General features: G+C 40.8%; 1 protein-coding gene across 3 annotated transcripts; it reads right to left on the reverse strand.

The window, feature by feature from the left end:
- Positions 1-4401: 4401 nt before the first annotated feature.
- On the reverse strand, positions 4402-15882 carry LOC111861813 (cytoplasmic phosphatidylinositol transfer protein 1). Of its 3 annotated transcripts, none has more exons than XM_023846698.2 (8): positions 15675-15882; positions 15433-15581; positions 15009-15097; positions 11138-11145; positions 10951-11022; positions 7895-7993; positions 6631-6786; positions 4402-5453 (listed from the first exon to the last, which is right to left on the reverse strand). In XM_023846698.2, the coding sequence occupies exons 1-8, from the start codon at positions 15723-15725 to the stop codon at positions 5160-5162; spliced, it is 918 nt and encodes a 305-aa protein (XP_023702466.1). In that variant the 5' UTR covers positions 15726-15882; the 3' UTR covers positions 4402-5159. The 3 variants fall into 3 exon arrangements, with proteins under 3 accessions (XP_023702466.1, XP_023702468.1, XP_033606354.1); XM_023846700.2 differs by having other exon boundaries at positions 15433-15597; XM_033750463.1 differs by lacking the exon at positions 6631-6786.
- Positions 15883-16038: the final 156 nt, after the last annotated feature.

Here is a 16038-nt window from a genome sequence, read left to right on the forward strand (position 1 = left end):
AGTACAGCGGAATAACATGATACTGGAGTAATCATTCACCTGGTTAGTTCAATGCATCAGGCAGGTGTGTTTTCAACCTTAACATAAAACCAATGATTACACTTACACTAAATGTATTTCCTATTAACAGAATTAAGAGACATGACAAAATAAAGAAATCAGCTGTTGGCTTTGGGAGATGCAAGGGGGAAAGTAGCAATTGGTAAATTAAAACAAAGTGCAGTAAATTAAGGCAATACTCAAAGAATAGAGCATAATTATATAGTTGCCCTACTATCTTATGAAGGCATAGAATTCTACACAATTTACACTTTTATAATTAATAATATACCATATGTAATTCAATACAGGAAAATTATGCGTGTTCATACGAGAACATTGCTGTATAAAGCAAGGATTATACATTGTCAGACTTCAGTGTAAGATGCCCCCTTTCCTTAAACTTTACATAATTGAGCCTCCCTCCAGTGAGAACTTATTAAAATCTGTCACATAACTAATACATATGTGGTGAAGAGTATCTGCTTATAACATGCCCATCTCAATATCGTAATGGTTTGTTTTAGTACCTTTCAAAGACCTCACAAACATCTGTGAAACATCCATCAGTCTGACCTGTTTCTCCCACTCAGCACATCACAAAAAAGCAAAAAGCACAACAAATCTGGGAAATTGTTAATTTTACTGTTATATACATGGGTTTGAGTCCAGGTCACTTTCTTCATTCCTCCATAAAAATCAGTGTAAACATCGTGACAAAAGCATGTAACTTTCGCACATCTTATAGCAAGCAGAGAGACATTAAATGCGCATAACCAACAAGGAATAAGAAAGATTGTTCCATGACTCCCAGTGCAGATTTACTGGCAGGCACGGTAGTAATAAATGATCACAATTAACAGGCTTAAGAAAGCAATTAATCTGCACTTTCCATGAATAAGACTGCTTTGAAGTTTATGGGGAAATATCATTCAACATAAAGTGGACTATAATTTCATAGTGCCAATAATCACAACTGTGGAAAGCAGAATGTGTTGTCATATCACTGCCAAACATTGCAGTTGAGATGGTAGCTTCATATTTGTGAGGTCACAGGTTTCTATTTGAGCCCAGAGACCAAGTACCCTGGACATGGGGCCTATACCTAACCACACTTTCCATGCACAACTCACACAGCTTGCTGTTTGCCTAGCATCTCTCTGACACTGAAGATGGAAGCAGTACAGGGTTTGTCCGAAAAGTAATGTCAGTGAGTCGATTAAAAAACTTTTATGGATTAGATCGGTGCAACACATTAAAAGGCTTCAAAATAGGCTTCTTCTGCGTCGATACATCGATTCCAGCGAGATTTCTAGGCATCGAAGGCGTCATGGTAGGCCTCCTCCGGAATGTCCTTTAGAGCCTTGGTGCAAGCCTCTTTGACTTCGCCAACTGTCCCAAAATGATGTCCTTTCATGAGAGTTTTCAAGCGCGGAAACAAAAAGAAGTCTGGGGAGCCACGTCAGGACTGTAGGGCGGCTGGGGAACCGTTGGCACCTTTGAATTGGTCAGGAAGCGGGTCACGAGGAAGGCGGTGTGGGCTGGCGCATTGTCATGGTGAAGTTTCCAATCGTCCGCGATGTCGGGCCGGATGAGACAAACACTTCGTTTGAGTCTCTTTAGCACTTCCATGTAGAATTTGGCGTTGATGGTTGTACCATGTAGTACAAACTCACATTTTCGTCGGTGGTGCTTGTTGATGGCCGTCCAGCGCGGGCTTCATCGTCGACCTCTTCACGGCCTTCTAAAAAGGCCCTGTGCCACCGGTAGACCTGACATTCCGACAAACAATCATCACCGAAGGCCGTCTTTATCATGGGAAAAGTTTCCACTGCAGACTTGCCAAATTTCACACAAAACATGATGGCAATCCTTTGTTCCAAGGAGCGCTGCATTGCGGCTTGCACGGGAGACAAAAACGAGTTTCACGGAAAAGCCTTTCGTCACTCTCAGGAAGTTCGGAGACGACTAAGCGACCGTGGGTTCATAAGCTGACTTCCCCCTCCACCGATCCCAACCGGTCTGAGAGTGCTGCGACATATAGTCACTTCACAATAAAATAACTGACATTACTTTTCGGACAAACCCTGTACATTCCTCTGAAATGTCTGAACTTCCAGCACACTACATGGTCTTACATCACAGAAAGATAATACTCTTCATGTTCACTTATGGTCTTCTGTTGATCTGAGAGAGAAGTTTCAAGCCCATACAAAGTGACAAGATTGTATATTTTGGTTCATTAAGTTGTTACACAGCAGACAAGAAGACAAAACATTCTGAACTTAATGATAGCAAGCATTCCCCAAATTTAATCTGCTCTTAATTTCTTCATTAATGGAATTTTGATTTCAGCGCACAAATATGCCACAAAATACTTAACACATTCAAATTATAATTTAATAAATCTCAGTCCACTACTTTCTTCACACAATTAACCTTTACATATTACTTTCTCGTACAGAGAACAAATCTAATATCATGAAAGTCACTTGCAAAGCATTGCCTTAAAACATTCAGACCAGTGACTAGACATTCCTATGGTCCTAGCAGGAAAGTTTCAAATCAACGACAACTGTCTTCCTGTATCTTTTTATTTAATATATAACTAACAAGACACGTTTTGAGCAATGCATAAATTAACTGCTTCCAACAAAACATTTTTCAGGAACAAAATATTGATCGATAACAGCAAAATGGCAGAAAGCAGGATAACTACAATTATAGAAACTAAAAAACTGCGAACAGTGATTCAAACTATTAACACCACACCATAGCCCAAGCGGTTAGTTGCTGGCTTCCCATCGTGGTAGCCCGTGTTCAATCCCAGGTCTGGTCAAGTGGGATTTGTGGTGGACAAAGTGGCGCTGGGGTGGGTTTTCTCCGAGTACTTCGGTTTCCCCTGCCAATCTTCATTCCACAAAATGCTCCACATTCACCCTTACCTATGATCTGGGTCTGGTACAATAGGCCAGAAGTGGCCGCAGTACAAGGGACTTAGTCCCACCCCACTGGCAATAAGAAAAAACTATGTAACTGGTGATGTATGAATAAAATTTCTGTGAGAATGGGGAAAATTTATTAATCCACTGGAGTATCATATTTATGTACTTTGACCTAAATATTATTCATATGAAACTTTAGGTACTCATGGCACTGAATATTATTAAGATTACGGTCATCTGATGTGACACCAAGTAGTCTGGTAGACAGGTACCAACATTTCAGAGGAACCTATCTACCAGAAGACATTGCATCACATTGAACAAGACATTAATCTTATGCTCGATTTGAGGTTTCGACTGCAGGAACCATGAATAGTACAGTCTTCTGGGTTGGAGAGAATGTGACGATTCAGAGGAAAATATCACCATCTTCAAGACTGAAGAGTAAGCTAAGAAAGATACCAGCAGCAAGCAGAGCTCCACTTGAAGATAGAGGTGATATATTCCTCTGAAACACTGGGTTTTCTCTGACATACATAGCGATACAACCCAGAAAGTTGTACTCTTCACAATAATCTTAATCTAATATTATTTATTTTTATTTAGTTTCTATCAATTGGTACGGACGTCCAACATAAGCTAAAAGAACACAATGGGTACATATAACAGAATTGATATTGCCTCTATTTGTATCATACAAAAGAGTTTAACATTGCACAAACACTATTCAGTCAGTCGGTTGCAGCTTTCGGCCCAAAACTGAAGGTTGAATATACTAAAGCTTTGATTACCTTGTTCTTCAAAACTCTCCACCTGACAGAACATACAATAGATCTCACAATTATAACATATATCAATAGATTTTATTACTCGTTTAAATACAGAGTCTTCTCTCTAAAACGCATCCAAGTATTATTTGTTGCCTACAGATTTGATTTTCTACCTTGTCTACTGCAACACCATCCGAGAGCCTGCTGCACATCACCGAGCTCCCCAGGCGAAGGGCCTGACTTTCTTCCCACCTGCTTGGCCTACTGAGATTTGTATTGCCAGCAGGATCAACAAGCCTATGGGCCAACAAATGGCAAAAAAGAACCCCAACAGACCATAGGAGATGCCCCATATGCGCACATTCCTAACACCTCCCTGAAAGTTCACACTCACGCCATTTAACTTCTTTGTCAAAACAGCAAACTTCAAACGTGAAACCCCTGTATTCAGATGCCTTGCACAGGAGACAGTGGTTTCAGGTTCCAAGTTTTCTCCATTTCCATCAAGAAGTTCTGGGAAGAACTAACTGCCAACTTTCCTTTGATATAACACGGACCACAGAGAAAATGACACCTCCAACAATTCATTGCCTAGCAACAACAGGGGGATATACAGCCAGACCCACAGACTCTCCTTTGATGTAACATGGACAGCACAGAAACTGATGAATCCAACAATTCTTCTATTGTTGCGCGCACTCGCTGTGGGAACGTGTTTACTGTCATTACCCAGACGATAGGGGATGATACAGACACACAGACAGGACGGAGGGATTTATGAAGTATGTCACTGAAATGGGCTCAGGTTTCTTGATATACATATAGACTTTCATACAGTTTGGTTCAGGCATTCACAAGTTGATAGGAGGGGACACATACACAGACAGCAAGGTGATCTCATAAGCCTACTTTCTTCAAAATAAGGAAAGTAGGCCAAAACAGGATCTGAAATGCGTGAATGGAGGTGCCAGGAACATGTGTAACACAAGGGAGCATTTCCGGCATCTACTGTAAACTGGGTCTGTTTTGTTTGTGACTGTTGGCATGTAGGCTTGTCTCGGCAACCTGGCCAGGTGGGAGGTGTATCACACTCTTCTGCTTGGATGGCTCTGCGGTTTGTTCCACGCGCCCGGGTGATCCCACACGACATATGCACACATTATTCACGTCATCATATAATTCATTTTATTTAATCCATTCTCTGAACCAAATAAAAAGGTAGGAAATCAGGAGCCTCTGAAAATGCAATATTGTACTGTAAAATAACTAGAATGTTTGGTAACACTGGGTACTTTCATGTGTTAAACCAATGGCACATTATAAGAGTGTGGAAAGTTTTACATTGAAAAAGTGGAACGTTATTTACTACCTAAGTAGAAGTGCTTGGTATTCCATCTTTAATTCACTACGACCATGAGAACCATGACTTTGACTTAGGTGTACAAGGGGTAGAAGGTGTTGTAGGTGTGTGTGCTGCTGGGGTTGATGAGGACCCAGCGTCAACCGCTTCATTAGGGGATCTTCGTGCAGTCCCCTTTGTTGTAGCCACATCAGACCTGCCGTTCCCCGCCACCTTAGTGTTGGTTTCACGTTGCATTTGCTCTTCGTACATCCTGACATCTTCCAGTGTCATACCGTACCATTCGTCTATCCAAGCAAACGCCTGTCTGTGTCCAAGTAGCAAGATCTCTCGGATACTCTGAAATGAAATTGGTACAGTGTCTCAACTTCTGCAGGCTGATGGCTCTCCTAAACATTGCTCAAGGGGTTCGTACGACGCAATGTCTGGAGCTTGCATGACTCTTCGGCTCTCTCATGCTCAGCAAACTTCATGACAGAACGACATAAAGAGACTTCTTAATGGGTACAAATGGCAAAAAGAAGGCAATGGTGGCCCAGAGGGTTCGGAGATGTCAAGGCTCCCACAATTTCTAGACAACTGGCTCACAGGTGGCGATGATGCTGTAGGCATTAAGTGCTGGCCGCCCTTTAGGCCCAAGAAGATTCCTGGTAGTCATTTCTGTCAAAGGCTGAGTCAACCCCAGGGCCATAGTGTGGCTGGAAGGATGAGGTCAATTGAAAAATACAATGATGTCACTGGAAAATGAACCCAGAATAGATGTAATACACTGAAATAAAGACTGATTGCTGATTCATGACCTACTACATAACTGGTATGTATGCAACGGGTTAATGCTTGACAATTCGTTGCTAAGGTAACCTGAACTGTGTAATGGCAATGATGAGTCTCACCCTTACAGAAGTTTATATATATATATAGAAGGATGCAAATTTTCATATTCTCAGGGCAGTGACTGTTAAGAAATAGGATCAGTTGGTCGAGGCACTATGCTACAAGCCAGAACATTGCAGGTTCGATTCCCGATGAGGTTGCTAGATTTTTCAATTTACCCAATCCTTCCAGCTGCACTATGGCCCTGGGGTCGACTCAGCCTCTAACAGAAATGAGTACCAGGAATCTTCCTGGGGTAAAGGACAACTGGCCAGCGTGTAAGTCTGACAACCTCACCAGCATCTGTGAGCCGATCGTCTAAAATATGTGGGAGCTTTGATGTCTCACAACCCTATGGGCCTCCATGGCCTGCTACAGGGATAGCTTTACCTTTACCCTTACCTGGGAGGTGATACCATGCAATATGGTACATAGGCAGTAACACTCCTCTGAAGCACTGTTACCTACTGACATCACTGCTCTATGCCACACCCCAAAGACTGTTCGTAACACTAAAAATGTTTTATTATGACCACTGAAGAATGGAACTGCACTTAAGTTGCCTCTCAATTCAAATATATCACACACCCTCAAGTGTGAGCCTTATAATAACGTTTACACTAGTCAACCAGAAAAGCAGTACCCTTTGAATCAAATCTTCAGCTCTGGTCTGAAGGCCCCACACTTCAAACGAAACTTGGACAATCTTATATGAGCACATGATGGGGATGACAGTCTCTCTCCATCCCTCAACCAAAGGTCCCCTGCCAGTCTTCCGAGACTGAAAGTACCTCACATCCTGCAAGTAGACAGTAAGACAAGTTTTGAGTTCTTCTGGGTGGTGATACCGTGTAGCCTTATATGTGCAGATCACGCAAGGAAGAAGAATATCCCTTCCTGCAGGAAGACAGTTACCTCCTCTTGAAGTGACACGCTTCACTTGAACCCTTGGAAAGTGGATTCATCTCTGACGTCCTACTTCCTGCCTACAGAGGCCCTGAAAAGGGCCATTTCCCTGTTCATTGCTCTTATTGGCCTGAACTGATCTCCATCTTCTCTCCTGCTCCCTGGGTCAAAGAGACCACCTTTCTTGCAACTTGCCTATAAAATTCAATTGGTTCTTTTCCCTACACACTCAAACCCTAAAGATAGAAGCAGAATGTTCCTGTGAAACGTCGGTACCTGCCTACAAGAATACATGGTATCATATCCTAGAAGACCACAATCTTGACAGTAACATGCCAGTAATATTTCCAAATTTCTGGAAAAACCATAACCTGCTCACTCATATGTTCAGAGTTTAACTTGTTAGAATTATCATGTTATAAATTCCTCAGTCCGTTCAATAAATATTCATTTCAATACCTTGGACATTATCCACTGCCTGGGTTTCATACTAAAAACGAAACATTCAGAAGCTGGTTCTACTTCCGTCTTCAGGAAAACGTGGAGACCTAATTTCATTGGTCTGTTGCAAGAAGCTAGTCTCAATCCTGGCTCCCAATGGATCACTGGGTATAATGGCCAGGGTATTACAACTGTGATGTGTCACTGTTCATCTATTGTTTCAATTACATAACACTTGGGTTTCACTCAAGAATTTCTAGCTGTTTTTCTCAAATTAAACTAAAAACCAATTATGTTACTTCACTTTTAGGAAATTTACAATGTTTTGGAATGGACAGAGGCATTAGACTGCACAATAATAAATTTAAAAGGAGGTGTCAAACAAATATAATGAGTTATGAGATGTATGCATAGTGTAACAATTCTGGTGCATTCACTCACTTTTTTAAATCTCAGAAGCAATAAGCCTTATAGGCAAAGTGCACTGAACATCAAAACTTTGTTGTTGTAAGGCGACAAAAACGCTGCACTTTACCTAATGACGGACATAACATTCATACCTCCTCCTCCTTGTAGTGCTTCGGATTTACTTCATCATACGCTATGTCGACAAACTCTACAGTTCTTTCATTTAGGGCGTCGGTATCCAGATTAAGACACTGAAAGGAAAACAACAACAACAAATTAGGGAAATAACACACTAAAAAGCAATTTTGAGAAAGTGCCAAACATACTACTTTTTGTTCCTGGATTCTGACCTATACTCTCTTTAAAACATATCTGAGGGTATATCATATCCTGCGTATGCAACCTTATTGGGAAAAAAGCCCTGCATATTCTACAAAGTCTTCTGTATGTTGTCCCTAGATAAGAAAAAGATAAATAGTTAAGGCAAATGGGGGAGTGGAGGTATATCTCCAACTTTCTTGACCTAAGCACTAGATGGAGGTGAGTGGTCAGCTTCATGCCCCTTCTGCTTTACCCCCGGGGAAAGAGGCCCTAGTACCCATTGGATAGGAGGCTCAGTGGGCCCCAGAGTCTGTCTGGACCCTGTGGAGAAGAGAAACATCTTGTATTGCCAGGGACTGAACCAGGGCCATTATATGGAGCTCCTCAGGATTGTCATGTACAGACTGCACAATTTAACACCAATCTTAAAAAAAAAAAAAATCAATAATATATTTACATCCATAAATACCATATTGCTTCAAATATAAGATGCATCCAGTTTCTAAATGTGGATTTTAGGAAAAATCAGAAAGGTGCACATCCCTTGAATTTAAGATGCACCTAAATTTTTCAATGGGAAAAAATATGAAAAATGTGCATCTTATATTGTAAGTAGTATGGTAATACTGATGCTCATAATAATGTACCCCAAAAGCTGTTTCAGATGTAGTCCACTTTCCTAATCTTGTGTGTGAAATCAGTCTTATGACATACATCATCATGAATATTACTGTCTTTCCGGAATGTGATGACATGTAATCTGTTAGATCATTGCCAGTGTTCCTGTAAAATGTCGGAAACTATCCATGAGACTACATCATGTCACATGACAGAGGACAGTAATCTTTGCAGACTATGCCATTACAACCTCAAATCTTGTATCATCATGACTTCTTTGCTGCTCTCTAAAAATTTTTAACTGAAACCTGCTACTGGAATTACTGGGGTTTTGGACTTTGCCCATCATCTGGTATTCTAGAAACTAGAAAACACAACGTTTTGGAAACTGGACCTGTTTCCTTCCTCAGGTGAGGAGGGGAAGACACCTACTCAGTTGGGTCCCTTAGAAAGAGATAACCTCAATCACTGGACAACCCCCGTCAGATTCATTACAGCCATTTAATCACCTGAGACCTGGCTAACTCAGAGGGAGATAACAAGAAAATATGCAACAAAAATTGTAATAAAGCAAGCACACGTGTGGAACTAGGATAGAAAAGGAGGTAGAAATTTATGCTACAAATATAGCCAACAAACCCAAGTGCACGAGCATGTCTCCCCCCTCCACACATGAGAATGGAAACTGATTCAGTTCTGGAACGTTGTGTTTTCTAGTTTCTAGAATACCTGGCGATGGGCAAAGACCAAAAACCCAATAATTCTGAGTATTATACACCATCGTCAGAACCCTTTAGAATCTACCTGCTACTGGAAGCTACCCCACTTCTGCACTCTGTAATTCCATCCCATAAATAACACCAACATTATAACTGTGCAAACTTCTGAGATGGAAGTACAACTAGAAAACATTTAATATGCAATCCTGTAATATTGTGGCAATAAAACTCCAATGTGTAGTGGGGCACACTTTCCCAGGAGTAAAGCAGTCAATGTGTGAAGGTGACCACTCATCTCCATCCACTGGCGATGTTATGATACAGGTACCGCCAACCTCCTTCACCCCAACATGTTGTCTTCACATTGTGCTTCATTATGGACAGGGAAAACTTTACCCTTGCCTTCAACAGGCCTTCAAAAAATGTACAACTTTTATTAACATTACTGTATGCTTCCATCTTCAGGATAGAAGAGTCTTCTTACCCTGAAGATGGAGACAGCACTAACTTTCGAGGAGCTTACAGAATGTCAATCACAGAAAACAGAAATCTTCATGTTCATTGCTGTGAGAACTACAGATCTTAGCTTTCATTACAGCCATTTCATAAAATGCTGAACAGCGTGGGTGCAACGTCAAATTTATATTTAAACTTCTGTCTGACAGTAACACGTTCCAATATATACAGCAATTCCCAAATGCCTATTTCCAGAAGTGTCTCTATCATGTCCCATCGTGTATTTTTCCTCATTTGCGAATGAAAGATGGCCCCTCACTTTTGAATGACCAATAAAAGTAATATAACCTCATTGTACACTTAGTTTACACATTAATACATTTTCGCCATAAAAAATAAAGGCCACATATATATATATATATATATACACAGAGTGTCCCAGGAGGAATGTGCCAGACTTCAGGAGGGTGTTCCTTATGTTAAAGAATGCCGATATAACCCAAAACACCTATGTATAAAGTTGAACGGTTATGGAGATAATGGCCAGAGAAGTGTGAAACTTTGACAGGTGTTACACACTTGTTGATTATCAAATACGTATTAAAACTGGCAAGAATATGTGGTTTCTGTGATGTTAATATGTACGTAACATCAAACTAACTTGTGAGTGACATGGAAGCCATTAAATTGAACTACAAAAAAACTCGCATGCCATGTCATAGCTGTTGTTAGGGTTCCAAGCACTATACATGACACATGAATGGCAAGCACTGACGTAACATGGGTGACTGCGCATTCTGGTATGTGAGTGTATGCGGCTAGTGAGGTCCGTCATCACCACATTCAAGGACAAACATAGATAAGACTTGTCAGCTGACAGGTACAGTGTGTGGACCCACCAGAAGACCACACTTTTCTCGGGCCATTATCTCCGTAACCGTTCAACTTTGGACATAGTTGTTTTGGGTTATATCGGCATACTTTAACATAAGGAACACCCTCCCGAAGTATGGCACATTCCTCCTGGGACACCCTGTATATATGACTTCAGCAAAAATAAAGCAAAGTGTATGTAGTAAACACATAAAACTTACATTATCTGTGCTTCCATTGTTATTTTCATACTTTGTCTTGATAGAAATACTGAACTTTGGTATAAATGAGCACTGGAAAGAAAATGTAAAACCTCATTAAATACTGAGATAAATCTCATTTACTGAATTGTATACAGCAAAAGGAAACAATTCATGACATAAACTGATATATGATAAGTATACTTACTGTATATTCTGTGTCAACCACCAAAAGGAATCAACATGAAACAGAAGAAAAGAAAAAATTTACATATACAGATACACATTTCGCTAACCTTGTCCCACCTCACTCCTACCAGCTACAAATTAATTTGTGTGAAGACCAAGTGAGAGAGAGAAACAAACACTCTCTGATATGGGAAAATATACACCTCCTGCCATCTGTTGTTCCTATACTACTATTAAGATGTCAAAGACCATAAACAGCAAAGATGTAATGTCTTGAATGCGTTCAGAACATGGCAGTAAAACCTGTCACTGGTGGCAGCTTCAGGCATTTGACCTGTATTTGAAAATTATGTTGGAAACCTTACCTACATATGACGTGAAATTGTTAAAACAATCATCCTTAGCAAAATATCATGCATCAGCTGGATGAGAACCCATGTGAACTTCCCAATCCATTACAACCTTTTATATTCAACTGCACAAATATTAGGAAGCATATGGAACTTGCCTGAATATTTAGATACTCTCTCTATAATCAGATTCTTGGAGACAGAACAGACGATGGTTTAGGAACATAACAATAGTAAGAGAATTTATAATGTTATATTTTAGCGTCCTGTTGCACTGATTTAAGTCCATGACTTATTTCAACCGTCTTCTAGTGCATACACTCATCTATCTCACTCCTCTCTCTCACACTACATGTTTTGGCTGCAGGCCCAGCAGTATAACACACGCAGTCACAGGAGCAAGACACAACACAGAGCACAATAAACATACGAAAGGAGAAAGAGTGCTCCGACAGAAGAGGATAGGTGTGACTCGCGTAGTGAGATACGACGTAGGGATGAAAAATCCTGAACAATTTTAATATTTTTAACATTTAATATTTATCAATATATAGGATAAATATATATTTTAGTTATTTTAATATGAAGACGGCAAGGCATGCAGTGAACTAGTTTATCGTAAATCGAATCAGCACCTGAAGATGGCACTTTTGTGCCGAAACATGTAGTGCGAGAGAGAGGAGTGAGATAGATGAGTGTATGCACTAGAAGACGGTTGAAATAAATCATGGAAGAGAATTTATATTTACTCTGCATCCAGACCAGCTCTGAGGCCCACCCAGTCTCCTTTCCAATGCATCCTGGGGGTAAAGCAACAGAGGCGCAAAGCTGACCACTCACCTCTAGCGCCGAGATCAATAATGGTGGAGCTATAATTCCACTCCTGATAGCTGGGGAGCTATTTCAAGGAAACAGTAGCTCTGGTCTAAAAGACCGAAATTAAAGGCTGTGGGGATTCATTGCACTGACCACGCGACACCCTCTATCCGCTAAAGTTGGTACTAAACTTCGCCAGCAAGAGGCAGTTACTCGGTCAGTATAGTTCACTTGTGGACTAAAATCACAGAAAGGCCATGCATAGCTCAAGCGCTTAGTCGCTGGTTTCCCACCGTGGCGGCCCGGGTTCGATCCAGGGTCTGGTCAAGTGGGATTTGTGATGGACAAAATGGCACTGGGGCAGGTTTTCTCCAAGTACTTCAGTTTCCCCTGCCAATCTTCATTCCACCAAATTATCCATCATCATAATCATCCGGGGCAGGTACAATAGGCCANAACATACGAAAGGAGAAAGAGTGCTCCGACAGAAGAGGATAGGTGTGACTCGCGTAGTGAGATACGACGTAGGGATGAAAAATCCTGAACAATTTTAATATTTTTAACATTTAATATTTATCAATATATAGGATAAATATATATTTTAGTTATTTTAATATGAAGACGGCAAGGCATGCAGTGAACTAGTTTATCGTAAATCGAATCAGCACCTGAAGATGGCACTTTTGTGCCGAAACATGTAGTGCGAGAGAGAGGAGTGAGATAGATGAGTGTATGCACTAGAAGACGGTTGAAATAAATCATGGAAGAGAATTTATATTTACTCTGCATCCAGACCAGCTCTGAGGCCCACCCAGTCTCCTTTCCAATGCATCCTGGGGGTAAAGCAACAGAGGCGCAAAGCTGACCACTCACCTCTAGCGCCGAGATCAATAATGGTGGAGCTATAATTCCACTCCTGATAGCTGGGGAGCTATTTCAAGGAAACAGTAGCTCTGGTCTAAAAGACCGAAATTAAAGGCTGTGGGGATTCATTGCACTGACCACGCGACACCCTCTATCCGCTAAAGTTGGTACTAAACTTCGCCAGCAAGAGGCAGTTACTCGGTCAGTATAGTTCACTTGTGGACTAAAATCACAGAAAGGCCATGCATAGCTCAAGCGCTTAGTCGCTGGTTTCCCACCGTGGCGGCCCGGGTTCGATCCAGGGTCTGGTCAAGTGGGATTTGTGATGGACAAAATGGCACTGGGGCAGGTTTTCTCCAAGTACTTCAGTTTCCCCTGCCAATCTTCATTCCACCAAATTATCCATCATCATAATCATCCGGGGCAGGTACAATAGGCCAGTCAGTGGCCAAAGTGCCAAGTGGACCCAGCTGGACTCCACCCCCCACTAAGCAAAAAGCAAAAGTTTGTGTGTTTGTTTGTTTGTTATAATTCCACTCCCACTTACGCCTTCAAGACATAGTGCTTAACTAATTAGTAAAGGGATAACTTTACCTTTACCTCACTTTAATCTGACTGCCACTTTGCTTAGGGTGAAATTTCTGAAGAACGTGAAAATGATTGCTACAAACATGATTTTCATTGCAGTGAAGATTTATAGCGTAATATTCTGGATTACAATATTGTATTTTAGTCTGCTTAGGAGGTTATTAACACTTTGAAGGAATATGGTGCCTACAAACCTTCCAGACAAGATGGCATCATAATCCCAAACACCATAATGTTCATTTTTTTGTAAAACTTATATAAAACAAAACAGCTCTGAACTATATGAATATGTCTCACTGGGATTTAACTGACTAATAATCAGACAAGCAGCAGTTCAGTTTCAATCCATCCAGTGATGGTTATATCTTCTGGGATATAATGACATTTGGTCCACTTAAAGCCAACTGACATTTTGAAAGAAAACATCACTTCCATCTCAGAGTTGTAGAATAAGCCAAGGAAGAAACCAGAATGAAGCACACAGTGAGCAAAGATAAGCTTGTTACCTGCTTCATGGTGCTTATTTTTTAACTCCAAAGATGGGGGTTTACATGTGTCTCCACAATGTCCTAGAAGAGAGAACTCTTCTTGAGAATGTGTTTATTTTACAGCCCTTTTTAGTGTTAAGTCTATACAGCACTGAATGGCAGGACAGAAGATGACTCAGGAGCTGGAAAAGCATTTTGTAGTAGTGGTTAAAGAAAAAAGGTAAAGAGCTATTCTTGTAACAGACCGTAGAGGCCCACTGGGTTGTGAGACATTGAAGTTCTCACATTTTCTAGATAATCAGATCACAGATGGTAGTGAGGCTGTCAGCTTTATGCACCTGCTGCTCTTTACCCCCCCCCCAAGATTCCTGATACTCATTTCTGCTAAAGGCTGAGTGGACCCCAGGGCCATAGTGTGGATGGAAGTATTATGTCAATTGAAGACTTATGTGACTTCATCTGGAACTGAACCTGTGACCTTCCAACTTGTAGCATAGTGCCTCAACCAACTACACTACTGCGTGCACCCCTTAGTAGTAGTGGTCATCACCTAATTGAGGTACTGTCCTGGTATTTACCTCCAAGGACTGAAGACGACCATAAAATACCTCAATCACGATAGCCAATGTACTGGCCAACATATGAATAAAAAATCTTGCAATATCAGCAAAGAGCTACACCGCTACACCAACCTCCTTGGTCAATCCATGCAGTCTACATCCAGTAATGCATGTAATGCACTGCAACTTAATTTCAGGACATTTAAACAGTCATGCGTACACACCTGTGATGGTAAATGGGTAATAGTTCCATGCTTTTTCTGTCACGTAAAATACTTTTGGTATGAATGACTGGATCCAGTATGGAAGTCGACTGAAAAGTCACAATCATCAGGTCATCAATTATGGTGAGAACATCAATTTTAAATAAAATAATACTACAATATAATACAATATATGAAAGCATTTTGAGATTTCTCTGGTTGCACACTGTGAGTCTTCTTTTCTATCATTGAATAAGACATTCTGCACATCCCTTCTGACCAGTGCTGACTGCTGGTAGCAAACTTCTGAAACTCTTCCTTGTTCTCCTTTTGCAGTGTAAACACAGCTGATTATATATTGTTCTACTGAATGCTGGTAAACCGATGACATTTAATATGACAACTGACTTCTATGGCCCCACACTAAAGTGCAGACATACAATACCTCGAAAGATGTATCCTTTTCTCCGTGTACTGTCCCTGCCCATATTCTGGATCCTCACACGCAACATTCTCAACCACCTCCACACCTTCCCCCGAATCCGTCTGCTCATGGCTGTGACGAGCTATCATGTACAGCTGCCCAATCTGATACTGTAGTAAATAATACCTAGGAGAATTAGTGAATCAAAACATTTTAATCCGACTGCATACTTTCTGCAGACATATCATTGTTAAGAACTTTACCTCTTCAACAGTCAAAGGCATACATATCCGATATTCCTTTGTGAGGACCATTATTTCGCTGTAATCCTGGAATGAAGTTTCAGTGTAAATAACTATTCAGTTACGCATGTCAATATTCATCACTCTCAATCCCACAACACTACACAGGCCTGTTTCCCTCAACAAGCAGAAAACAGTGTATGCCATAAATATAAACTAGAGGCATGTAGGTGTTTTGCATTGATTCAATACACCGTCCTTCAGAGCACCAATCTCTAAGTGTGAAAAGCAATATAATTATTCGATAGTCTTGAAACAATCGTTCCCTAAACTTATCTGAGATCGCGTTCCTTTGATGGATATGGAGCTCTGCATTATGTGTCAT

The sequence above is a fragment of the Cryptotermes secundus genome, unplaced genomic scaffold, assembly GCF_002891405.2.
Source record: "Cryptotermes secundus unplaced genomic scaffold, Csec_1.0 scaffold620, whole genome shotgun sequence".
In the NCBI taxonomy this organism is placed as follows: Eukaryota; Metazoa; Arthropoda; class Insecta; order Blattodea; family Kalotermitidae; genus Cryptotermes; species Cryptotermes secundus.

What these genes read in the sequence shown, in the direction of transcription:
- LOC111861813 (XM_023846698.2), bottom strand. Translation starts at nt 15,725, where the DNA reads ATGGTCCTCACAAAGGAATATCGGATATGTATGCCTTTGACTGTTGAA. An exon ending in TGCCTTTGACTGTTGAAGAG is followed by an intron (nt 15,582 to 15,674) that starts GTAAAGTTCTTA and finishes TATTTACTACAG; the next exon opens with TATCAGATTGGGCAGCTGTA. An exon ending in CTGAAGATTTGATTCAAAGG is followed by an intron (nt 5,454 to 6,630) that starts GTACTGCTTTTC and finishes ATTTCATTTCAG; the next exon opens with AGTATCCGAGAGATCTTGCT.